At 41.7% G+C, this 26534-nt stretch overlaps 2 protein-coding genes across 2 annotated transcripts in view; both read left to right on the forward strand.

Annotated features, from left to right (window-relative positions):
• The first annotated feature begins 760 nt into the window (after positions 1-760).
• On the forward strand, positions 761-8057 carry snupn (snurportin 1). The gene is made up of 9 exons (XM_058645017.1): positions 761-871; positions 2763-2927; positions 3171-3354; positions 3658-3762; positions 5698-5794; positions 6283-6380; positions 6545-6622; positions 7057-7137; positions 7302-8057. Exons 2-9 carry the CDS (start codon positions 2770-2772, stop codon positions 7614-7616), a joined length of 1116 nt encoding a protein of 371 aa, XP_058501000.1. The 5' UTR covers positions 761-871; positions 2763-2769; the 3' UTR covers positions 7617-8057.
• A 4685-nt stretch (positions 8058-12742) lies between these two features.
• ptpn9a (protein tyrosine phosphatase non-receptor type 9a) overlaps positions 12743-26534 on the forward strand; it is a 48764-nt gene continuing 34972 nt past the window's right edge. Inside the window, exon 1 of the mRNA XM_058645296.1 lies at positions 12743-13341. Within this exon, the coding sequence (XP_058501279.1) occupies positions 13309-13341 (33 nt within the window). The 5' untranslated portion in view covers positions 12743-13308. The remainder of the gene's footprint in view (positions 13342-26534) is intronic.

Below are 26534 nucleotides of genomic sequence, written 5' to 3' on the forward strand. Positions count from 1 at the left end.
GCCCTCAACAGGAATAACTGGGAATAACCACAATACAAACCACAAGGCTTCAAATAATTATGTCCCGTAAAATTAATTAAATCAAAAATATGCCAAGAAATGACCTCACAAACGGAACACCAAGTCTTATTATGTGTTTATTTATTTTAGCTTCATTTATTTTTTGTTGTTCATGTACATATCTCCATATGTTTTGTAGCCTACCTAATTGTCTGCTATAGTGTTGTTTATATTCTTGTGTATCTCAAGACGTTCAAGTGCCTTACAGTGTTGTAAATGAGAAGTTTAGATAAAATAAATGGAGGTCCCCAAAAAAGACTGTATAAAGAAACTGCTGTTGACTGAAAAGTGTTGACAGTTTAATTATAATCATATTGAACGCCTGTTATCATCACTTTGACAGTTTCATTGTTATGTTTGCTGATATTATTTATGTAAAAATTTTAATACCTTTAGTCCATGTACGGTTAGTAAGAACGGTCAGGCTGTGTGTCTTTTGCAAATTCGTATTTTATTAGGAAACACAGTAATGCACTTTCGCTTTTTCTGTGTGAACTCTTTGAGTATTTCTACCCATTTGCCTTATTGTGTCTACTAGTGTAAACATCAAACTGTGACAAACAATGTAACACTGCTCTGTAAATTAGGTTAAACTTCACGGTAAAATCATCACATTACATAGTATGTTGACCAAAATGGAAGGTAATTATTTTTTGGATATTCAGATGTTTCCCACCCTGTGTACATAACTGCTCTGTGAAACCCCGGGATAGTTTGCTGCTGTTGGTCGGCCAACTAAAAACTGGTGGGAAAGATGACAGCGTGACGCCTCAGCTAAAGGAGCAGCAGCGGTGATCCATCCATGTCCAAGGTACCTAAGTAGCTGATTTATTCTCTGTTGTCCGTCCACACTAACTGCACAGTTATTAAGACGAGGTTGATAATTATGCGTGTTTGATAAAACAGAAACAGTAACGCTGCGTTTGTCGGGTCGGCGTAAACACAACTGTATGCTAGAACATTTAGCATAATGCTAGCTGCTAAAATGAACTGTTATCTTCTCGGAAAGTTTCTGCGTTAAATCATGCAAAACAGACCCCGTCATACATGCTAGTCAAAACTACAGTTACAGATATTTGCAATTCTGTTTTTACCAGTGTAAATGACGTCACATATCCGTAATTCAGTTTTTACCAGTCAGAATGACTTCACGTGTGTAAGGGGTTTGTCATTATAGATATCTACAATCCAGTTTCTGATATCTACAACGTCATTTTGACTTGGCATAATTCAAGTTCAAAATATCTTTAATTATCCTCAATTGAAGATATCTACATTGTATTTTTTTTTAGATATCCTGAATGAAGTTTCACATAGTAAGAATGAAGTTGTAGATATCTCAAACTTGAATTATGACTTGTCAATGATAACTGAAACTGGATTTAAAGATATCTTCAAAACTGAATTCTAGATATATATATATATATATATATATATATAATGACAAACCCATACACTGAATTTCACCTGAAACTGCATATATAACTACAATTCATACCAGTCACAATTACATTTCTTTACTGAAGCAATAAACAGTAAAGAGAAGTGTGTGTGAAGGTTTTTCAGAGCATGCATACTCTAGCTCACTAGGAGAAGAGGGCTTGAAGGTTCTGAGAGGAAACCTTAAACATAGAAAATTTAAATTAGATTCTATTGTTGAAGAAGACGTGTGATGTGTTTGTGGATTGTTTTTTTTATTTGTTTGTTTTTTACAATAAAAGAGCCCACGGATGTAATAAAGGCTGGGGCTAATACAACTCCAGACCAGGATTATGATCAGTTATGAACACTTATTATATACTATATTATGTTGGGGGATGTCCTTGCTCCCTATAACTACATATGGGATGCTAGGATGTCAGTAAAATTGAAGCATGTAGTGGTGATACCAAATTTAAAAATCAGGAAAACATCCATCCTGTCCTGCACATCAGCCCATAGCATTAACATCTGTTCTTTGTAATTTAATAGACAGAATTGGTTACTAATAGCTTGATTTTAGTTGTTTTATTTTCTTGAAAAAGGTACTTTGTGAAATATTAATAAAATGGGTTTAGAATTAGTACAGTGACAATGGACTATATTGGTGTCTTAGACCAGTATGTGAGGAGAGCATAAAATCATTAATTTTATGATGAATGACATTTTTACACTTATGGGCTAAGTTGATTGGGGGGGGGGGGGGGTTGGAGTGGCTCAGTGGTTAAGACCAGTACCCCTGTGTTCAGAGACATCATTGTCACCGGTTCAACTCCACCCCTGGCAGGTTGTAACTCAATTCCCTTGTAAATCGCTTTGGATAAAAGCGTCTGCTAAATGACATGTAATGTAATTTGCCTCAAGCACAACTGTACTGCAAAATGACTATTGGAAGATTGCTGGTGGTTGGAGGGTATAAGAAAAATAATCTAATTTCCTGCTCATACGGCAGCTTGCACAAAGCAACTGGTGATCTTATGGGCAATGCAGTGGATTGAGGAGGTCAGACCTGTTAACTGTATAATCTACTCTGAGTCTGTGGCTGCTCTGATAGAATTGAGGGATTGCAGATCAAGGGCCCGTCCTGACCTGGTTTTTGAAATCTTATGTTGCCTATTCAGGGTTATTAATCATGTATTTAGCAATGGCCTCTAGTGAGGGGGATAATGATTCTTGGCAAGAGGGAACAAATGTTCACAAGCTACCTTTGCACTGATTTACAGAGTCCCCATGGATGACCTGACCCAAGCTCTCTCGGCCAGCTTTGCTGTGTCCAAGGAGCCCAACAGTACAGCTGCCCCCCACCCTCGGCTGGCCCAGTACAAGAGCAAGTACAGCATCCTTGAGCAGAGTGAGCGGCGCAGGCGCTTCCTTGACTTACAAAAAAGGTATTACATTCTATTATTTATCCAGTCCAAATAATCCTTGTTTAGATTTAGAAAATTTACTTCAATTTCCTGTTGCCTAAACCTGGTGTAAATAAGAGGCTAAGGCCTCCACTGCATTTATATTCACAGTGCCCTGGAGGTCTTTCCTCCATCATGATTCACATCTGGTTTGGGCTGTTTCTAGCTACATACATGCAGTTATTGCACCTTTAAATTCCACAGATGATGTTTTTTGTTTCTCAGTAAAAGGTTAAACTATGTCAACCATGCGCGGCGTCTGGCTGATGGGGACTGGACTGGAGCAGACAGTGATGGGGAGGAGAACATGGAGAAACTGGAGGAGGGGGAACAGGAGCAAAATGGTACTTCAGAGGAAGAGGGGATGGAGATTGAGAGGAGGAAGCTGCCAAAACATTATGCTAACCAGGTCAGTGTTTGAATATTATGACCCACCTATATTATCTTACTCATGTAAGGAGTGAGGGACACCACATTGCTTAATTTACTATGATTTTGCTGCATTCTTCCTTTAGTCCAGCAGATGGCAGCACATTTTCTAGTTAGCCTAGCTCTCCAGCATTAGATTGTGTATTAGAATGTAAAAGACAAATAAAGAATGTCACAATAATGTTAAAAAAAACATTATTTTACATTTTATTTTATTTTAATCAAATGTAAGATGAAGTGCTTAGTTTGTTGATTATAAAAAGATGATATGCATTCTTCTCAGATCATGTTGTCAGAGTGGCTGGTGGATGTGCCATCAGAGCTGGACACTGATTGGCTGATGGTTGTCTGTCCTGTGGGGAAAAGATCTCTCATTGTTGCCTCTAAGGTAAGAACTTGTTACTGCGGTTTCACTGTTTTACATGTTCTGTTGCTGCAGTCCTAATTTCAAGAAGATATTTACTGTAGTGCCCTACATTGATAATTGTCTGCATATAAAACTGTCAAAACCAGTTGGAATTATTCTGTGACCAACTTCTTAATCTGAATCACTTTACATCTCTGCTGATTTTGATGTGTCATCTTCCAACCCTGATGGAAAGTCTTACACTAATTTCCAGATTTGATTTACTTGGAGCACAGAGGCAGACTCGTTTCTCATTTGAATGCTGTGTCACAGCTTTACTGAACAAGTGTTTTGTGAGGATTGCTGCTCTTGACACCCATTTCTTGTAAATTGGTGCATTCCTGGTATCAAAGAGAATGAGTTGAGTTGTGTTAATCTCTCTTCTCTGAACAACCTCGCACAGGCTTAATAATATGTGGGAACAGGAAGAATTTCCCCTGATTTTGTGGTAGAGAAAGCTGGAAACCAGAAGTGATTTAATTATTATAACGCTGATGAGATGTTAATTTATGTGCACATTGAGTACCATACGAATCATGGAATTTGTGTAATTTGAGTATGAGTCGCTATGTGAACCAGTGTAATCAAACAAATGTGCAGCTGCTTAACTAGCCACTGGAAACAGTTCTATAGGACGACAGAGATATAATGATATAATGAAGTGTTGAGGAAATTGAAAAATGAGAATTATCAAATGCAAGTTGTGCCAGAACCACAGATAACACAAATTGCATTGAGCCACAGTGTCTCAGTAGTCAATGGGTCAAAATGAGAGTTTGTCACCAAGGTGACAAAGGGTTTAACATGTAAAACAAATGGCTCATTTATCCTGGTTTTGTATCAGTCTTGCAGTTTATTAGTCTTAAACAAAAGCTTGGAAATTCTTATCAGTATGAGATGTGGATTACTTATAACTGGAACAACATGCCTATCCTGTCACACTGGCCCTGCGGTTTTCCTCTATCAGGACACACAAACCTGTGTTGTTGTAGTGCCACTAACACTACACACCCTGTGATGCAACAGCCATCTACAGACTGTGTGTCTACAGTCAACCAGCTCTTCAGTCAATATTTCACAACTTGATCTCACAGATGACACATTTATGACACTCCACTACCAAGTGCACACTGAGAATTTGGGGTTCACATGCTGTAGAAGACAAATGAGACAGTGCCCCACTGCTTCACAGCGCTGGTGATTATTATTATTACAACTTGTATATTTAAGTTGACCAGTGTAGCATTTTTCGCCTTTATTTTTGCCAGTATTTTTGGAGCTGATCCCCTTTTTCTCATTACTCCAGCAATTAAAGTCGGTGAGTTAAGTAAATGCATGAATATAGCGCCAGAGAATATGAGCATAAATCTTGATATACTGTATTTTAAATTGGGCAGGGTAATAATTCAGGAGTATCATACTCATACTATTAATGATTATACATACATTAGAATTCACAAACTAATTGAAGAGGCTTTTCCTTTTAAAGATATTATAGATATCTGCCTTTTTGTTTGTTTGATTGATTTCTTTACAGATTTATACAAATCATCAACCTATCAGTATTGTAAACCATGGCATGAACATGTTTTCTGTGACTTTACATGAAGGTCTAAGTGTAAGGTTTAGAGTTGGATGTATAATGTTACTCAAGCCAGCTTTCAAAGCCACGTGTTACATGCTTAATGGTTAAATATACACAAGGATGCGTGAAGAAAGACCATAAGGCCAATCAATAGAAATACTATGAAAGAAAAACTCATTCTCTGTTTTTGTATAAAGACGTGGCAGATGGCATATCTAATCCTGTTTAACTGATGCTGCATGGATAAACTAACAAAGCGGAAGCCATTGTCTCTTTCATCATGTATCGTCTCTGTTCCTGTTTTGTATTTTTATTTATTTTTTTTCCTGAAGGGTTCCACTGCGGCGTACACTAAAAGTGGCTACTGTGTGAACCGTTTCCCCTCCCTGCTGCCTGGTGGGAACCGACACAACTCTGCCATGGGGAAAGGTAAGTGGGCAGGTTCAATCTGGCGGATAGTTGTCCCTTAAATCAAGTTCAAAATCCAAAATCCAAGTCCATAATCTAGCAGTTTCCGTATCTCACTACCTCATTTATGTTTCATAGAATTGGGTTTAATTCCTTAACCTAAAGTGCTTTTTCAACATTCATTTCACATCACGTGTGTTTCAGAGAACTGGACATAGTACCAGTTATGTTTCTGCTTTCCCTCATCACTCATGATTATAAAGTGCATCACTCTGTGTCACCACAGACACAAACTAAAATACCCAGTAAAGAGTTGAACATCCTCTGTCCTTAGACCCTCACATTGAGTGAGGAAAAACTCCTACTGGTCATTGGTCCTGCATATTTATAGTAAAAGTTTTCACATTTTCACCCTTGTTATATCCTCAGTAATATATTTTGATAAAGGAAATGTACACTTGTTAATTCTGCACATCTGTAAATAGTGGTGTTATATTTTCTCTATGCAGACTACACAATCTTGGACTGCATATACAGCGAAGTGGACAGAACATACTACATCCTGGACGTCATGTGCTGGAGAGGCCACCCGGTCTACGATTGCCCAGTAAGACTGGCCTCTAGTCCTAGAGCAATCCAGGAATGCTTGTCTAATTGCTTAAGTAACAACGTCTGGGCCGCAGATGTGCTTTTGAACATATTGCCCATCTCATTGGCTCAGGATTGGAAATAGGAGTTTTTTGTTTACAGTACTTGTTTTCTCATCAACAGACCGAGTTCCGTTTCTACTGGCTTCAATCTAAAGTCCAGGAGACAGACGACCTATCAGAGATCGCCAAACGCAACCCTGTGAGTGTCAGCGACCGGAAAAGTGTCTTTGCACTTCTTACTCTAGTTTCCTGTACTCGGTATTGTTGCTTAAGACACTGTAACATGTTTATTTAATCTTGTGCTTTGGGCATTTTGTGTTTGACTGTTGCTGCACCTTTTCCCCTCATGTGGGGAAAAATACAGCTCTGAACTTGAACCTAAACTTCCTTAGGGAAAATGAATGCCATTGGGGAGTAATTATGGACTAAAAAGGATTATTACCCACAAGATTATGGAGCTTGAGTGAGCTCTGAGTTCTGCTTCTAAATTTCAAGTATTAGTGTTGCCCAATCCACTAGATGTTGAATCAGGCATCAGGAATTAGATCTCCCCATTGCAAGCTATTTGACTGTAGACAAATTATAATAGTCATAATTAACTTCATGGTGCTCTGACTTTGTTTGGTCCAACAGTTCCGGTTTGTGAGCCTCCAAAGCACAGACTGCACGACCGAATCCATTCAGAAAGCCCTGGCAGCTGAGTACAGCTACAACGTGAGTGCAAATCTTTACCACTGTGACCTTTTTTCAACACCTTGTCCTGCTATAAATAAAACTATAAATCCATTAACACCTATCATTATCTCTTTATGAAAGACAAACAGAAAAGCATCGTACGTCAGACCTCAATTGGCCTAATTCTGAATTTGTGGCTGCAGGTGGACGGTCTCCTCTTTTACCACCGACAGACCCACTACACTCCTGGCAGCACCCCACTAGTTGGTTGGCTTCGCCCCTACATGGTCACTGACATCCTGGGTATAGAGGTCCCTGCAGGACCCCTCACCACAAAGCCTGAATATGCAAGCCACCAGCTACAGCAGATCCGGGAACACAAGAAAACATCGAGTGAAGTCCGCCCAGCCAACAGGAGCGGTGGCTACGAGTTAGAGTACCTGTCGACGCCCAGCCAGGACGGCGGCGATTCTCCGAACTTTCAAAAGCCAATAAGAGAAGCCAACATGGAGGTCTAAGTGGGAGGCTTAAGAGAGAGCTATGCTGCATGTGTTTTTATCTTTGGCTAAAAGATTGACATCGTTTCTTACCTGCTGCAGATATGGTCACCAGTGGCAATTAAGAATAAGAGCTCCCAGCAGTTAAATATTTGATCAAGTGTTGTTTTGCTGCTCTGCACTTGGTCATCTTTAATCTGATCTCACATACAGAAAGAACATGTTGTCTCTTTATTATGAGCAGCATTAGTCTGAGCCGCTGTGATGGATTATTGAGGATTCACTTTTGTTAGGTGAGATGAGCCGACTGTTCAGACCAGTGTTGTGTTCTGATCTTGCTAAACAGCAGTAGTGATTTTTTTTAAAAATAAAACAAATAAAAGTAATGTAGTATGTTTAAAACTGTTGAGAAGGTGTTTTAACATGTTTATTTCTAAATAAAAAACTTTTTATCAGACAATACTCCTGTTCACTGTGCTCTTGTGGGTATTTCATTGAATGGTCTATGGTTTAAGAACGGTAAGTCTAACCAACAGATTTTTCCTTTGCTTTTTATACAATTATGAATACACATCTAAATCGTTTTGGCTTTGTCATAAAACAAAGACTGAAAACTACAAATATAGGGATGGAATGTAAAAAAAACACTATAAATGTTTAATGTACGCTATAATAGTTGCCTTTCCGTGACCATGTACCTGATGATTGTGCTTTCTCTCACAGCGCTGTCCGTATACCTGAAAGTAGCTGACTTTCCAGGATATGGTGAGTTATGACTCACTGCTGTAACCACCTCTCATCAGCAGAATTCACGTGCATCTGTTCCCCTCAGCGCTGAGCTCATGGTGCCATTAGCATAACTGAAAAGGCTAGATGCAATCTGTCAACAGGAAAAGATGTGTGGATTGTCTGGCAGGGTTGTGAACTTTGTTCAGTGACCTGTGCCAACCTATCGCAACAACGCCTACACCTGCCATAGGTTTACGAGATCTTTATTGTGACTTTACATTATCTGAGGGAGGGAGGTGACCTGATGTGACTTTTCTTTGTATCATAATTGAGATGTTTTCTGCTTTCACCTTTTAATATACTGAGGTTGGGTCTGTAAGTCATTGGTTTGAGACGTTGAGAAAATAAAAGTCTAATACGCCGTATTATTTTGCTTTTAAGTCTGATACTTTAAATGATTGGGCTGACAGCCGTGACTCTGTGGTGTTGGGGATAAAAGCTACACAGTTAAATCTCATTCATGAAATTCGAGAATTTTTATGGTCTGCCCTACGGTCTTTCACTATCACTTTGCCTCTTTTTGTGTCACAACTTTGATGCATTTGTGACGTATGTGGGAGAAACATGCACTGTTTTTTTTTTTTTTAATGACTAGATACATTTTGCATCATAAATACGTTTTTATTGTGAACTATACATTGTTCCATACGATAACAAACTCACAGATATTGTTATTGCAATATCATGATGGAATGTTGTCCCACACCTCTACTAAACCGTTACTTCTTTCCCTTTGACAGTTGGACTATAGTTAAATTGACTGGCCCCCTCCTGACTGGACTAGATGCCCAGTGGCCCCGAGCTTATTGAAGTTAGATTTCGCTCAGTGCATTAGCACAGCGTCACAGAGATGCAGGCTCTGGCAACCTCGGCCTGTGGATTAAGCACTTTGTGCAGTTGCTCAGGGCAACAACCACAAAGTGGCCATGGCATTAATCGGCCGCGTCTTACAACTGTTACATTGTTTCGTAACTTCTTTATATAGTTGTTGTAATCTATTTTTGTTTTCAAGTTAAAAACAAAAAAAGGATGTGTACATTAATTTGTGTATGTGGTGTGTGTGTGTGGGTGTGTGTAAGAGAGAAAGAGACATTTGGTGGTTGTGGCAAACCAATCTTGAATAAGGCCTCAAAAATACGAGGGCCAGTCAAGGGTTTGAGCAATGAATGTGGATGGCTTTTTTTTAAATTATTATTTAAATGTATGAAGTGGGGACATTGCAACATGTAAATATGCCAGATTACAGCCATTTGCTAATTTATCTATTGCCCCCTTGGCAGCTTGATGGAATACAACACACTACACAAGAAGAAAACAGGAAATATTCTAATTAAAATAACAACAGCTCAGGGTGAAACATAATTGCTGTGTTCCAGTAAACAAAGACAAACTATTAACAATATAAAATGTGTGACGCGGCCAGACAGGCCAGGAAATGGGGACCATGAGTCTCAGAGTGCTTAAGGCACCACAATGTAAAAGTGACATAAAAGTGCTTCTTCTATTGCACAAGGATTTGTAAAGAGTTTTAACTGAATTACACTTAGATTCGCAAAGGAAATTAAGGAAAAATGCACATTTGAATACACAGACTTTGAATTTGATGAAGTGTACTGTTGCTTTCTTGCTTTCTTTCTGTTGACACATTTCGTGTCTGAGCCACCGCTGCCCACTGGAAAGAATAAGTCTTGTTTTCCCCTCGTCGTGCTTTTGTGGTGGTATATGGTTCATGCCACCTACACGGAACATCGACAGGTGAAAAGAAATAACATGTTGACTCATCTTCTGTGTGAGAACTGGTGGTGAGCAGTCTCCGTTCTACACTGTCGGACAACAAATGCTCAACACAAGTGGTGTTATTTTGTATTTGTTTATTTTTGGTTATACAATCAGGTTTTTAAGGATGTTTTCAAGAAAAAGGAGAATTGTCTACATGTGGTTTGACCTTCATCAGGTTAAAGTCTCCCCAGAGATTTAGGATAAATCTCCTCTTATGCCATTGCATCTGAGGGACTAAGATATAATGTTTGAACATCAGGGCGATGTTTGATAAATAATGCTCACTGTGAGCAGTCTGATGTTTGTTTTCCTCTTTCTCTCACACACACACACACACACATTCAGTCACCTACTTCTTGGGCTTTGTCAGCGAGAGCAGATTGAGGCGTGTGGTTTCTGCAAGAATTCAGCTATTAGTCAGCAGCACGGATCACTTTCCAGGAACTGAGCACATGTCAGTCCAAAGTAACACTTTTCAGAGGCTCCCACACATGGACTGATGCGTGCAGTGTTGTTCACTTCAGGCCTCTCTGATCTGTATCAAAACCCTAATGTCACAAGACTTCTAGGGAGTGGAGCAGATCTATTTCTTCTGAAAGTCATTGACCTCCACGGTTGGTTTTTAGTTCCTGGTATTAATCTGAAAAAGAGAGCGAAAAAAAAATATAGATGTGTGTTGAAATCCAGATCGCTAGAAGCAACTTCCTGTAGATATTTTGAATACATATTTTATTTTATCATACATTTTTTAGTGAAATAATAAAAGATATATACTTTTATGTGTATACCCTGAGTAAGTCACTGCAAACGGGTAGCATGTCTGGGAAAACTGCATGTTGCAATCTTTGTCTCACGAAGCTAAGAAAATAATAGCAATCACATGTAATTTCGGCTCTTCCTCGAGTCATGCTGTCGCATAAAATGCATTGCCTTGACATCTTCATACAAAAAGTTCACAGAAGGCATTTCCATGAAGCCTTTGTGTGGACATTAACCCATTTAGACTAAACGGAGTCATGTGATCTTCTCAGAAACTAAATGTCTTGTGTGGTGTGAGCCGAGGTTTTTTTTATCTCTTAAGAGGCTGATTCGCCACAGTGGACAGGACCTGAGTCTATCAATGACATTTTCATAAATGACTACAATGTCAGCTGGTCTCACAGGACGTCTATTGTCATCCACTCCCCTTTTCCTTTGGGTTTTTAACCTAGACTGTCTCACGCCTCATTATCCACAGTCCGCCTATTGTGGGGTCTTGATGGATATTAAATGCGAGGAGGTCGACACGGCGCTGAGAGATCTTCTCATCCTCATTTACTCTTGACGTGTTACATTAGGAACACGTCAAGGTAGCACATCAGTGACCTTGCAGGAAAATGCTGACTCCTGACTAAACCTGAACTGACCTCCATTCTGAAAGCCATCAGGAGCTGATAATATTGCTATAGTTAGACCTGTGCGCAGGTCATATTACAGCAACTTTATCATCCTGTTGGGTATTTTCTGTTTCATATGATGTCATGCAGTTCCTGTAAAGTGTGTGGAATGTAGCCGGGGGATGCATGAGTTGAGACATTCACTCATTAAATTACTATTCTTGCAATCAGCTACTGGGGAAGGGCCTGCTCCCTTTATTAGTAATTTCCTCTCATTTTGTTTCATGCAATAACAGCACGCGCTACACACAGGAAGTGATTGGTTTTATGTCAAGACTGAGGCGACGGCGACCAGAGAAGTCACACATACGCAAGTCACACGTCTAAACCTTCAAGTCTCTCGAGCAAGTCTGAAGTCATTCTTGCAAGAATCGAGCAAGTTATACGAGTCAAGCCGTATATGAATATAGAGGATGAAGATGATTAACCAGATATTCCACATTTAAATATGCTTTAATGCTTTTTGCATTTTGAACCAGAGACACTGTTACTCATACAGTGTAAGGACCGTTTCATCTCATACAGCTGAATTGTTTAAAATGAAATACTGACATTAGGAGGACATTAAACTATAGAGATGCATTTTCAAATATTGGGCTAAAAAAAACGGCACGTAACATCCTAACCAGCTTTCGACCAAACAACATGTTAACTTGATTAAAATAGGATCCGACTGACTTCCTTTGTGGGGTTTGACAAGTCGAAAGTTCATGTAGTGGTGTTGGTGTCACTCGGTTGCCAGGTTTGTACGCAAGGCCGCAACAACAAAAAAAAGCAGACATCCAGTGTTTTATGTGTTAAAACATTGGATGAAAAACAGGTCTGGTAGTATTGCTTGACAAAGCCTGTTTTCAGACAAAGGACCATGTCTTACAAATAATGTTTCATCTATCTATCTATCTATCTATCTATCTATCTATCTATCTATCTATCTATCTATCTATCTATTTATGTCTGACACTGAAAATGTTTTGGTTTTTTTCCTGTTTGGTTTCCTATTTTTATGAATGAAGGCGGGGGTCGATGAGCTGCTGGTATTTCCTGGTCCTCACCACCAGGGGGTAGAGCAACACGCAGAAACATCATCATCCAATCTCTCTCTCTCTGTGTGCGCGCGTGTGTGCGCGCGCGCGCAGACTAGAGCTACCTCCCTCTCACAACATAAAGGCAACATTCAAAGCAACAAACTAGCAGCTCATGGCATGGAGGAGCCGTCGGGCAGCCGCAGCGATCTGATCCGTGCAAGCCTTGATGGATAAGCGGCAGATCACGGTCCGAGCCCAGTGATCATCGAAGCCGAACTGAAAGCCTCGTTTCTCCGCTCGAGTGTTGTCCTCTCCCCCCCCCCCCCCCCCCCCCCCTCTTTTTTTTTTCTCTCTCTCTCCCGTCTCTTCTGAAATCTGACTTTTACATCATCGCCTTTTTTTTCCACTCCACTTCTGGATGGCAGACTCGGGCTAATTTGCCTGCGTGTTACGCAGTCAAACAGTGACAAAAGGAAAAAAAAAAAGGACAGACAGAGAGGTTGAGCTCATCCTGCAGCTCTTCAGATGTCTTCTTAAACTTTGAGCGAGAGGGACACGAACCCTGAAGCCCCCGCTGCTTGCTCTACACGAGGGACCAAACACACGTCTCCGCTATCTTCCACTTTGTGTGGGAAAAAAAAGGACGCGTCTCGGCGAAGAGGGATCGTGGAAGTGACGGAAATCATGGCAGCTACTTTATCAGCAGACGAGGAGCAGGTAGGCCTCAGCAGTCTAAGTGCTTACACTCTTTTTTTTTTTCTCCTTCTTCTCCCCCCTCTGTGAGCTTGAGGCTGCAGCAGCAGCAGCAGCAGCAGCCTCGGCCCTACCTGGAGGTGTTCGTGTCCGTGTGCACTGCATGTGCGCACCGCAGCCACTGGCGACGTCGGTGCGCAATGGTGGTGGATGATGTGTTGCGAAATGAGCCCCGGAGTATAGAGCGGAAATGTAGTATTGATTTCTGGCGCATTATTGCTCGCGTTGCATCACTGTCAGTTCCTTTCCAGCGGCTCCGGAGCTGAACGCTTGCGAAACAGGCCGAGCTCGCCCTCACTCACTCACTCACTCATTCACTCACTCACTCACTCACTCACTCAGCAGCAGCAGCCTCTGCAGATGTAACACTTCATCGCCCTCTCGGAATTGTTGCTTCGTGGGTACATATCGCGATAATCACGGTTACGATTTTCTTTAGATTTTGGTAAAGATGTGTCTAGTTTGCACTTTTTTTCCCTCTTATTCAGAAATGCAGCAAAGTTAGTGGAAATGTGGAATTAATCTGTAAAAATGAACCATCTAACCATTTGTGTGAAACTTCTTGTTAGTTTTAATTCCTCTCACGGTGTTCTAAAGTTTCTGGGTCTGAGCTGCTGTCAAAGCACTTTCCAAACCTGTGTTTCTTAAAGGTTCTGTACAAGAATATTATTATTATTATTAGGGTTCGAGCAACAAGGTTGCAAGAACCCTATTGAAACTGGAAGGATTATTATTATTATTATTAGGGTTCGAGCAACAAGGTTGCAAGAACCCTATTGAAACTGGAAGGATTATTATTATTATTAGGGTTCGAGCAACTTGGTTGCAAGAACCCTATTGTAATCGTAAGAGTTATTCTTCCGCCTTCCAAATGAATCGCATTTTTGAGGCCCTGAACATGCCCCAAAACTCACCAATTTTTGCAACCGCATCAGACCTGGTGTAAATTTACGTTTATTAGTGTTTCGGGGAATGTGCGTAAAAAAATGAAAGTGGGCGGGACAAATAACTGCTCCACCCCCTAAATATTGTGGGCCTGAGGAGCACGTTTAATGTACATGCACGAAACTTGGTACACGCGTTCCTTAGGTCGGGACGGTCAAAAAAGTCAGCGTAGCCTATGCTCTAAAACGAACAGGAAAGCCGCCATCTTGGATTGAAAGTTCATTTTTTGTTGGGCCATTTCGCACCATCGGTATTTGAACGAACTTGTCCTAGAGCTTACATGGGATCACGTTCAAACTTGGTGAGGTCACTGTGGACAAGTTGAGGATCTAAAGTTATTGAAAACTTTTTAATAAGTATCATGGCGTACGAGAAAGGGGCCGGCAAAGTTGATGAAAATTTAAATTTTTCGTCACAGGCAACAAAACTCTTATAACTTTGCGATAGAAGGTCACATCCCAACCAAATTACCTAGGGTTGATGATGGACCATTGCTGAAGAAGTCTGTGAAAAAACCGTACATTTTTAGCACAGCGCCTCCTTGTGGTAACAGAAAATACAAAAAATACACAATTTCGGTAATAACTTTTACATAGTTAATCGTATCAAACTCAAAATTTGTGAAAACGTTCAAAACACATGATAGATGATGCGTGCTTAATATGATAACAAATCGTCCAACGGTGTTGCCATGGCAACACTGCAAAGTCAGATATTTGTGACAAATAAACAAACTGCTACAACTTTGCGAATCCGAGTCCAATCTGAACCAAACTTGCTTGGATTGATGATAGTCCAGCCCTGAAGACGCCTATATGAAAATATTCACTTTCAAAAACAGCGCCCCCTGGTGACAGCAGACACTATGACGCCTGGTATTTGAATGAACTAGTCCTAGAGCTTTTGTGCGATCACCTTTAAACTTTGTGAGGTCACTGTGGACAAGTTGAGGATCTAAAGTTATTAAAAGTTTTTCAAAATGTCGCATGGTTTTCGAGATAGGGGGCGCCAAAGTTGGCGTTCATTCATATTTCTCACAACAAAAGGCAAAACTCTTACAACCCGTAAAACTTGTCCTCCTGAGGATCACGTTGAATGTACATGCATGAAACTTGGTACTCACGCGTTCCTTAGGTCCAGACGGTCAAAAAAGTCAGCGTAGCCGAAGCTCTAAAGCGAACAGGAAAGCCGCCATCTTGGATTGAAAGTAAATTTTTGGGAGATTTTGGCCATTTCGCACCAATGGTATGTGAACGTACTTGTCATAGAGCTTTAATGGGATCCCCTTCAAACTTTGTGAGGTCACTGTGGACAAGTTGAGGATCTAAAGATATTAAAAGTTTTTCAAAATGTCGCATGGCTTTTGAGATAGGGGGCGCCAAAGTTGGCGTTCATTCATATTCTTCACAACAAAAGGCAAAACTCTTATAACCCCTAACACTTGTCCTCCTGAGGAGCACGTTTAATGTACATGCACTAAACTTGGTACTCACGCGTTCCTTAGGTCGGGACGGTCAAAAAATTCAAAGCAGCCTAAGCTCTAAAACGAACAAGAAAGCCGCCATCTTGGATTGAAAGTACATTTTTAGCAGATTTTGGCCATTTCGCACCAATGGTATGTGAACGCACTTGTCATAGAGCTTTGATGGGATCACCTTCAAACTTTGTGAGGTCACTGTGGACAAGTTGAGGATCCAAAGGTATCCAAATCTTTTCATTAAGTATCACGGCGAACAAGAAGAAGGGCGGCAAAGTTGGCGAAAATCACGATTCCTCGCAACACACAACAATTTCTTATAACTTTGCCATGGAAGGTCAGCTATTAACCAAACTAGTGACAATCGATGATGGGCCCTCGCTAAAGATGTCTATGCAAAAACTGTAAATTTTGAAAACATCGCCTCTTGGTGGTGGCAAACACTAGGAAGTCTGGTATTTCGCAACACACAACAAACTCTTATAACTTTGCGATTGAAGGTCAGATCTTAACCAAATTTGTGATGATCGATGATGGGCTTTTGCTGAAGATGCCTATGCAAAAACTGTAAAATTTTGGAAACAGTGCCACCTGGTGGTAACAGAAAATACAAGTTCACAATTTCCCTTATAACTTTAACAAATTTCATTGTATCATACTCAAAATTTGGGAAAACATTCAAAACACATGGTAGATGATGCTTGCTGAATATGATAACAAATCGTTCAATGGTGTTGACATAAGAACACTACACAGGATCCACTCTACTGAGTGGTTCGTCAGTGCAGTAACCTTTGTTCGCCACATGATGGAGGCATTTGCCTACAAATCTATCAAATCTAACATTTACAGTTTCTCATGCTGCTCTGAAAGGGAAAGATGGGGCAAAAGGTACTGCAAGAGGGGCCAAGGAAAAAAAAAACAGGGAAAATGGGAAGAGAGAAAAAGTAACAGAGGGAAAAAAGAGAAAATGCACCCTAAATTCTTATACCATCAGATGTTCTATCACAAAAATAACTAGTTATTTCTAAAATTCAGCTTCAATTCTGATACCATCAGTTGTTTTTCACAAAAATAACAACTTATAGACGAAATCACACTGTTAGACCTCAGACCCGCCCTGAACATGTCTGTAAAGGATGACCTCCTTACAGGAAGTACAACTCCCGAAACAGGAAGTAAAGTCTGACATTCTCCGATTCACACGAAACTTGTTATGTAAGTCAAGGTACCTTCCCTAAACACGTTTACGGACACGCCTTTCACCCAACAGGAAGACGGCCATTTTAAAAGGACACGCCTGACATTGCGCGGGGATGCAGCTGAAAATAACCAGTACCACAAGCGGTGAATGAACGGAAGATGAGGAAGAGGACTCGCGCTGCGACGTGGACGCACGGGGACTCGCGAGCCGTCAAGCTCGAACCCGTCAATTACCGCTTGCGGTACTAGTTATTATTATTATTCTTATTATTCCTTAAAGTAAATCGCCTTTTTGAGGCCTTTCCCATACCCCAAAACTCACAGATTTTTGTGACCGCATCAATCGTGGTGTAAATTTACGTCTGAAAAAGGTTCGGGGAATGTGCGTCGAAAATTGAATGTGGGAGGGGCCAATAAGTGCGGCGCCACCTGTCCAAATTCACCATGACCAACACAATTATCGCACATGCCCGAAATTCGGTACACATGTGTAGTGGGTCAGGATGAAGAAAAAATTACATTATGACCATGATCCAAACCCAACAGGAAATCCGCCATCTTGGGTTGATTGGCCATTTTTTGGCGATTTTGGCGAATTCGCAGCAATGGTATTTGAACTAACTCCTCCTAGAGTTTTCGTGCGATCACCTTCAAACTTGGTGAGGTCCCTGTGGACCAGTTGAGGAGCTCACGGTATCAAAAGTTTTTTCAAATGTCGCACGGCGCACGAGATAGGGGGCGGCAAAGTTCGTGATGATTCTGATGTTTCGCATCAGAAAAAAAAAACTCTTATAACTTTGCGATGGAAGGTCCGATCCGAACCAAACTTGCTATGATTGATGATGGGCCATGGCTGAAGACGTCTATGAAAAAACGGTGAAGTTTGAAAACAGCTCCTCCTTGTGGTGAAAGAAAATACACAAAAAAAAAGTTTTTTTACGATTTCGGGAATAACTTTTACACAGATAATCGTACCGCACTCAAAATTGGTGACAACAGTCAAAACACACGGTAGATGATGCATGATCAATATGACGACAAATCGTTTAACGGTGTTGCCATGGCAACGACGCAAAGTCGGATTTTTGGGACAAAAAATCAAACTGCTACAACTTCGCGAATCCTGGTCCGATCTGAACCAAACTTGCTAGGATTGATGATAGTCCGGCCCTAAAGACGTTCATATGAAAATATTCAATTTCGAAAACAGCGCCCCCTGGTGACAGTAGACAATATGACAGCTGGTATTTCAATTATCTCCTCCTAGAGCTTTTGTGCGATCACCTTCAAACTTGGTGAGATCAATGTGGACGAGTTGAGCATCAAAAGTTATCAAAAGCTTTTTAAAATATTGTATGGCGTACGAGATAGGGGGCGCCAAAATTGGAGATAATAATAATTTTTCACAACAGACAATGAAACTCTCATAACTTCGCGATGGAAGATCTGATCCCAACCAAACTTGCTATAGTTGATGATGGTTAGTTGCTGAAGACGACTATGTTGCTGAAACGGTACATTTTGAAAACAGCGCCTCCTGGTGGTGGTAGAAAATTCTAAAAAAAGAAACTGTTACAACTTTGCCAATCCTGCTCCGATCTGAACCAAACTTGCAAGGATTGATGACAGTCCTGCCCTGAACACGTCTATATGAAAATATTCATTTTCAAATACAGCGCCCCCTGGTGACAGCAGACAGAATTACATTTATAGTTTTTGATGCTGCTCCAACAGGGATTGTTGTATCCACTTGAAACTTAGTATGTGGGACCCCAGACCCTTCCTCAACATGTCCGTGAAAGGTCACCTCCCTACAGGAAGTGGAACGCCCGAAACAGGAAGTAAAGTCTTACATTGTCCGATTGACACGAAACTAGATATGTGAGTTACTGGACCTTCCCTGAACATGTTTACGGAGACGCCGTTGACCGAACAGGAAGTCGGCCATTTTAAACAGGAAGTGCCCTCTAACTTTGCCGTACGTTGTCCGATCTGCACAAAACCTTATATGTGACACCAGGGACCTGTCCTGAGCATGTCCGTAAAAGGTCACCTCCCTACAGGAAGTGGAACGCCCGAAACAGGAAGTAAAGTCTTACATTGTCCGATTGACACGGAACTAGATATGTGAGTTACGGGACCTTCCCTGAACATGTTTCCGGAGACAAACAGGAAGTCGGCCATTTTAAACAGGAAGTGCCCTCTAACTTTGCCGTACGTTGTCCAATTTGCACGAAACCTTTTATGTGACACCAGGGACCTGTCCTGAGCATGTCTGCAAGAGATGACCTCCTAACAGGAAGTGGAATGTCCGAAACAGGAAGTAAACTCTAAGATTATCCGATCTGCACAAAACTTGATATGTAAGACAAGGGAAGTTCCCTGAACACGTTTACGGACACGCACTTGACCGAACAGGAAGTCTGCCATTTTAAACAGGAAGTGCCCTATAACTTTGCCATACGTTGCCCGATCCCCCCCGAAATTTGGATCGACATGCGTGGGGACGCCGCTGAAAATAACTAGTACTGAAAATAACTAGTACCGCGCGCGGTGAATGAACGGGTGAGAGCGCGAGGCACGCGGGGAGCCGTGGCACACGGCGACCCGCGTGGGTCGGCTCGAACCCGTTCAGAACCGCGCGCGGTACTAGTTATTTTTATTCTTATTATTCCCCCAAATGAATTGCCTTTTTGAGGCCTTTCCCATACCCCAAAACTCACCAATTTTTGTGACCGCATCAATCCTGGTGTAAATTTACGTCTGAAAAAGGTTCGGGGAATGTGCGTCGAAAATTGAATGTGGGAGGGGCCAATAAGTGCGGCGCCACCTGTCCAAATTCACCATGACCAACACAAATATCGCACATGCACGAAATTCGGTACACATGTGTAGTGGGTCAGGATGAAGAAAAAATTACATTATGACCATGATCCAAACCCAACAGGAAATCCGCCATCTTGGGTTGATTGGCGATTTTTTGGCGATTTTGGCGAATTCGCAGCAATGGTATTTGAACCAACTCCTCCTAGAGTTTTCGTGCGATCACCTTCAAACTTGGTGAGGTCCCTGTGGACCAGTTGAGGAGCTCACGGTATCAAAAGTTTTTTCAAATGTCGCACGGCGCACGAGATAGGGGGCGGCAAAGTTCGTGATGATTCTGATGTTTCGCATCAGAAAAACAAAACTCTTATAACTTTGCGATGGAAGGTCCGATCCAAACCAAACTTGCTATGATTGATGATGGGCCATGGCTGAAGACGTCTATGAAAAAACGGTGAAGTTTGAAAACAGCGCCTCCTTGTGGTGAAAGAAAATACACAAAAAAAAAGTTTTTTTACGATTTCGGGAATAACTTTTACACAGATAATCGTACCGCACTCAAAATTGGTGACAACAGTCAAAACACATGGTAGATGATGCGTGATCAATATGACGACAAATCGTTTAACGGTGTTGCCATGGCAACGACGCAAAGTCGGATTTTTGGGACAAAAAATCAAACTGCTACAACTTCGTGAATCCTGGTCCGATCTGAACCAAACTTGCTAGGATTGATGATAGTCCGGCCCTAAAGACGTCTATATGAAAATATTAAATTTCGAAAACAGCGCCCCCTGGTGACAGTAGACAATATGACAGCTTGTATTTCAATTATCTCCTCCTAGAGCTTTTGTGCGATCACCTTCAAACTTGGTGAGATCAATGTGGACGAGTTGAGCATCAAAAGTTATCAAAAGCTTTTTAAAATATTGTATGGCGTACGAGATAGGGGGCGCCAAAATTGGAGATAATAATAATTTTTCACAACAGACAATGAAACTCTTATAACTTCGCGATGGAAGGTCTGATCCCAACCAAACTTGCTATAGTTGATGATGGTTAGTTGCTGAAGACGACTGTATAGCTGAAACGGTACATTTTGAAAACAGCGCCTCCTGGTGGTGGTAGAAAATTCTAAAAAAAGAAACTGTTACAACTTTGCCAATCCTGGTCCGATCTGAACCAAACTTGCAAGGATTGATGACAGTCCGGCCCTGAACACGTCTATATGAAAATATTCATTTTCAAATACAGCGCCCCCTGGTGACAGCAGACAGAATTACATTTATAGTTTTTGATGCTGCTCCAACAGGGATTGTTGTATCCACTTGAAACTTAGTATGTGGGACCCCAGACCCTTCCTCAACATGTCCGTAAAAGGTCACCTCCCTACAGGAAGTAGAACGCCCAAAACAGGAAGTAAAGTCTTACATAGTCCTATTGACACGAAACTAGATATGTGAGTTACGGGACCTTCCCTGAATATGTTTACGGAGACGCCGTTGACCGAACAGGAAGTCGGCCATTTTAAACAGGAAGTGCCTTCTAACTTTGCCGTACATTGTCCGATCTGCACAAAACCTTATATGTGACACCAGGGACCTGTCCTGAGCATGTCCGTAAAAGGTCCCCTCCCTACAGGAAGTGGAACGCCCGTAACAGGAAGTAAAGTCTTACATTGTCCGATTGACACAAAACTAGATATGTGAGTTATGGGACCTTCCCTGAACATGTTTCCAGAGACGAACAGGAAGTTGGCCATTTTAAACAGGAAGTGCCCTCTAACTTTGCCGTACGTTGTCCGATTTGCACGAAACCTTATATGTGACACCAGGGACCTGTCCTGAGCATGTCTGCAAAAGATGACCTCCCAACAGGAAGTGGAATGCCCGAAACAGGAAGTAAACTCTAAGATTGTCCGATCTGCACAAAACTTGATATGTAAGACAAGGGAAGTTCCCTGAACACGTTTACGGACACGCACTTGACCGAACAGGAAGTCTGCCATTTTAAACAGGAAGTGCCCTATAACTTTGCCATACATTGCCCGATCCCCCTCGAAATTTGGAACGACATGCGCGGGGACGCTGCTGAAAATTACTAGTACTGAAAATAACTAGTACTGAAAATAACTAGTACCGCGCGCGGTGAATGAACGGGTGAGAGCGCGAGGCACGCGGGGAGCCGTGGCACACGGCGACCCGCGTGGGTCGGCTCGTTATTATTAGGGTTCGAGCAACAAGGTTGCAAGAAACCTATTGAAACTGGAAGGATTATTATTATTATTATTATTATTCTTATTATTCCTTAAAGTAAATCGCGTTTTTGAGGCCTTTCCCATACCCCAAAACTCACAGATTTTTGTGACCGCATCAATCCTGGTGTAAATTTACGTCTGAAAAAGGTTCGGGGAATGTGCGTCGAAAATTGAATGTGGGAGGGGCCAATAAGTGCGGCGCCACCTGTCCAAATTCACCATGACCAACACAAATATCGCACATGCACGAAATTCGGTACACATGTGTAGTGGGTCAGGATGAAGAAAAAATTACATTATGACCATGATTCAAACCCAACAGGAAATCCGCCATCTTGGGTTGATTGGCGATTTTTAGGCGATTTTGGCGAATTCGCAGCAATGGTATTTGAACTAACTCCTCCTAGAGTTTTCGTGCGATCACCTTCAAACTTGGTGAGGTCCCTGTGGACCAGTTGAGGAGCTCACGGTATCAAAAAAAATTTCAAATGTCGCACGGCGCACGAGATAGGGGGCGGCAAAGTTCGTGATGATTCTGATGTTTCGCATCAGAAAAAAAAAACTCTTATAACTTTGCGATGGAAGGTCCGATCCGAACCAAACTTGCTATGATTGATGATGGGCCATGGCTGAAGACGTCTATGAAAAAACGGTGAAGTTTGAAAACAGCGCCTCCTTGTGGTGAAAGAAAATACACCAAAAAAAAGTTTTTTTACGATTTCGGGAATAACTTTTACACAGATAATCGTACCGCACTCAAAATTGGTGACAACAGTCAAAACACATGGTAGATGATGCGTGATCAATATGACGACAAATCGTTTAACGGTGTTGCCATGGCAACGACGCAAAGTCGGATTTTTGGGACAAAAAATCAAACTGCTACAACTTCGTGAATCCTGGTCCGATCTGAACCAAACTTGCTAGGATTGATGATAGTCCGGCCCTAAAGACGTCTATATGAAAATATTAAATTTCGAAAACAGCGCCCCCTGGTGACAGTAGACAATATGACAGCTTGTATTTCAATTATCTCCTCCTAGAGCTTTTGTGCGATCACCTTCAAACTTGGTGAGATCAATGTGGACGAGTTGAGCATCAAAAGTTATCAAAAGCTTCTTAAAATATTGTACGGCGTACGAGATAGGGGGCGCCAAAATTGGAGATAATAATAATTTTTCATAACAAACAATGAAACTCTTATAACTTCGCGATGGAAGGTCTGATCCCAACCAAACTTGCTATAGTTGATGATGGTTAGTTGCTGAAGACGACTATGTTGCTGAAACGGTACATTTTGAAAATAGCACCTCCTGGTGGTGGTAGAAAATTCTAAAAAAACAAACTGTTACAACTTTGCCAATCCTGGTCCAATCTGAACCAAACTTGCAAGGATTGATGACAGTCCGGCCCTGAACACGTCTATATGAAAATATTCATTTTGAAATACAGCGCCCCCTGGTGACAGCAGACAGAATTACATTTATAGTTTTTGATGCTGCTCCAACAGGGATTGTTGTATCCACTTGAAACTTAGTATGTGGGACCCCAGACCCTTCCTCAACATGTCCGTAAAAGGTCACCTCCCTACAGGAAGTGGAACGCCCGAAACAGGAAGTAAAGTCTTACATTGTCCGATTGACACGAAACTAGATATGTGAGTTACGGGACCTTCCCTGAACATGTTTACGGAGACGCCGTTGACCGAACAGGAAGTCGGCCATTTTAAACAGGAAGTGCCCTCTAACTTTGCCGTACGTTGTCCGATCTGCACAAAACCTTATATGTGACACCAGGGACCTATCCTGAGCATGTCTGTAAAAGGTCACCTCCCTACAGGAAGTGGAACGCCCGAAACAGGAAGTAAAGTCTTACATTGTCCGATCTGAACAAAACTTGATATGTAAGACAAGGGAACTTCCCTGAACACGTTTACGGAGACGAACAGGAAGTTGGCGATTTTAAACAGGAAGTGCCCTCTAACTTTGCCTTACGTTGTCCGATTTGCACGAAACCTTATATGTGACACCAGGGACCTGTCCTGAGCATGTCCGTAAAAGGTCACCTCCCTACAGGAAGTGGAACGCCCGAAACAGGAAGTAAAGTCTTACATTGTCCGATTGACACGAAACTAGATATGTGAGTTACTGGACCTTCCCTGAACATGTTTACAGAGACGAACAGGAAGTTGGCCATTTTAAACAGGAAGTGCCCTCTAACTTTGCCGTACGTTGTCCGATTTGCACGAAACCTTTTATGTGACACCAGGGACCTGTCCTGAGCATGTCTGCAAGAGATGACCTCCTAACAGGAAGTGGAATGTCCGAAACAGGAAGTAAACTCTAAGATTATCCGATCTGCACAAAACTTGATATGTAAGACAAGGGAAGTTCCCTGAACACGTTCACGGACACGCACTTGACCGAACAGGAAGTCTGCCATTTTAAACAGGAAGTGCCCTATAACTTTGCCATACGTTGCCCGATCCCCCCCGAAATTTGGATCGACATGCGTGGGGACGCCGCTGAAAATAACTAGTACTGAAAATAACTAGTACTGAAAATAACTAGTACCGCGCGCGGTGAATGAACGGGTGAGAGCGCGAGGCACGCGGGGAGCCGTGGCACACGGCGACCCGCGTGGGTCGGCTCGAACCCGTTCAGAACCGCGCGCGGTACTAGTTATTATTAGGGTTCGAGCAACAAGGTTGCAAGAAACCTATTGAAACTGGAAGGATTATTATTATTATTATTATTCTTATTATTCCCCCAAATGAATTGCCTTTTTGAGGCCTTTCCCATACCCCAAAACTCACCAATTTTTGTGACCGCATCAATCGTGGTGTAAATTTACGTCTGAAAAAGGTTCGGGGAATGTGCGTCGAAAATTGAATGTGGGAGGGGCCAATAAGTGCGGCGCCACCTGTCCAAATTCACCATGACCAACACAAATATCGCACATGCACGAAATTCGGTACACATGTGTAGTGGGTCAGGATGAAGAAAAAATTACATTATGACCATAATCCAAACCCAACAGGAAATCCGCCATCTTGGGTTGATTGGCGATTTTTTGGCGATTTTGGCGAATTCGCAGCAATGGTATTTGAACTAACTCCTCCTAGAGTTTTCGTGCGATCACCTTCAAACTTGGTGAGGTCCCTGTGGACCAGTTGAGGAGCTCACGGTATCAAATGTTTTTTCAAATGTCGCACGGCGCACGAGATAGGGGGCGGCAAAGTTCGTGATGATTCTGATGTTTCGCATCAGAAAAAAAAACCTCTTATAACTTTGCGATGGAAGGTCCGATCCGAACCAAACTTGCTATGATTGATGATGGGCCATGGCTGAAGACGTCTATGAAAAAACGGTGAAGTTTGAAAACAGCGCCTCCTTGTGGTGAAAGAAAATACACAAAAAAAAAGTTTTTTTACGATTTCGGGAATAACTTTTACACAGATAATCGTACCGCACTCAAAATTGGTGACAACAGTCAAAACAAATGGTCGATGATGCGTGATCAATATGACGACAAATCGTTTAACGGTGTTGCCATGGCAACGACGCAAAGTCGGATTTTTGGGACAAAAAATCAAACTGCTACAACTTCGTGAATCCTGGTCCGATCTGAACCAAACTTGCTAGGATTGATGATAGTCCGGCCCTAAAGACGTCTATATGAAAATATTAAATTTCGAAAACAGCGCCCCCTGTTGACAGTAGACAATATGACAGCTTGTATTTCAATTATCTCCTCCTAGAGCTTTTGTGCGATCACCTTCAAACTTGGTGAGATCAATGTGGACGAGTTGAGCATCAAAAGTTATCAAAAGCTTTTTAAAATATTGTATGGCGTACGAGATAGGGGGCGCCAAAATTGGAGATAATAATAATTTTTCATAACAGACAATGAAACTCTTATAACTTCGCGATGGAAGGTCTAATCCCAACCAAACTTGCTATAATTGATGATGGTTAGTTGCTGAAGACGACTATGTTGCTGAAACGGTACATTTTGAAAACAGCGCCTCCTGGTGGTGGTAGAAAATTCTAAAAAAACAAACTGTTACAACTTTGCCAATCCTGGTCCGATCTGAACCAAACTTGCAAGGATTGATGACAGTCCGGCCCTGAACACGTCTATATGAAAATATTCATTTTCAAATACAGCGCCCCCTGGTGACAGCAGACAGAATTACATTTATAGTTTTTGATGCTGCTCCAACAGGGATTGTTGTATCCACTTGAAACTTAGTATGTGGGACCCCAGACCCTTCCTCAACATGTCCGTAAAAGGTCACCTCCCTACAGGAAGTGGAACGCCCGAAACAGGAAGTAAAGTCTTACATTGTCCGATTGACACAAAACTAGATATGTGAGTTACTGGACCTTCCCTGAACATGTTTACGGAGACGCCGTTGACCGAACAGGAAGTCGGCCATTTTAAACAGGA

This window comes from Solea solea, chromosome 12 (assembly GCF_958295425.1).
Source record: "Solea solea chromosome 12, fSolSol10.1, whole genome shotgun sequence".
NCBI lineage: Eukaryota > Metazoa > Chordata > Actinopteri > Pleuronectiformes > Soleidae > Solea > Solea solea.

Coding starts and splice junctions, on each gene's coding strand:
- snupn (XM_058645017.1), top strand. CDS start 2,770: ATGGATGACCTGACCCAAGCTCTCTCGGCCAGCTTTGCTGTGTCCAAG. Junction 2,928..3,170: donor TTCCTTGACTTACAAAAAAG/GTATTACATTCT, acceptor TTTGTTTCTCAG/TAAAAGGTTAAACTATGTCA. Junction 6,381..6,544: donor ACCCGGTCTACGATTGCCCA/GTAAGACTGGCC, acceptor TCTCATCAACAG/ACCGAGTTCCGTTTCTACTG.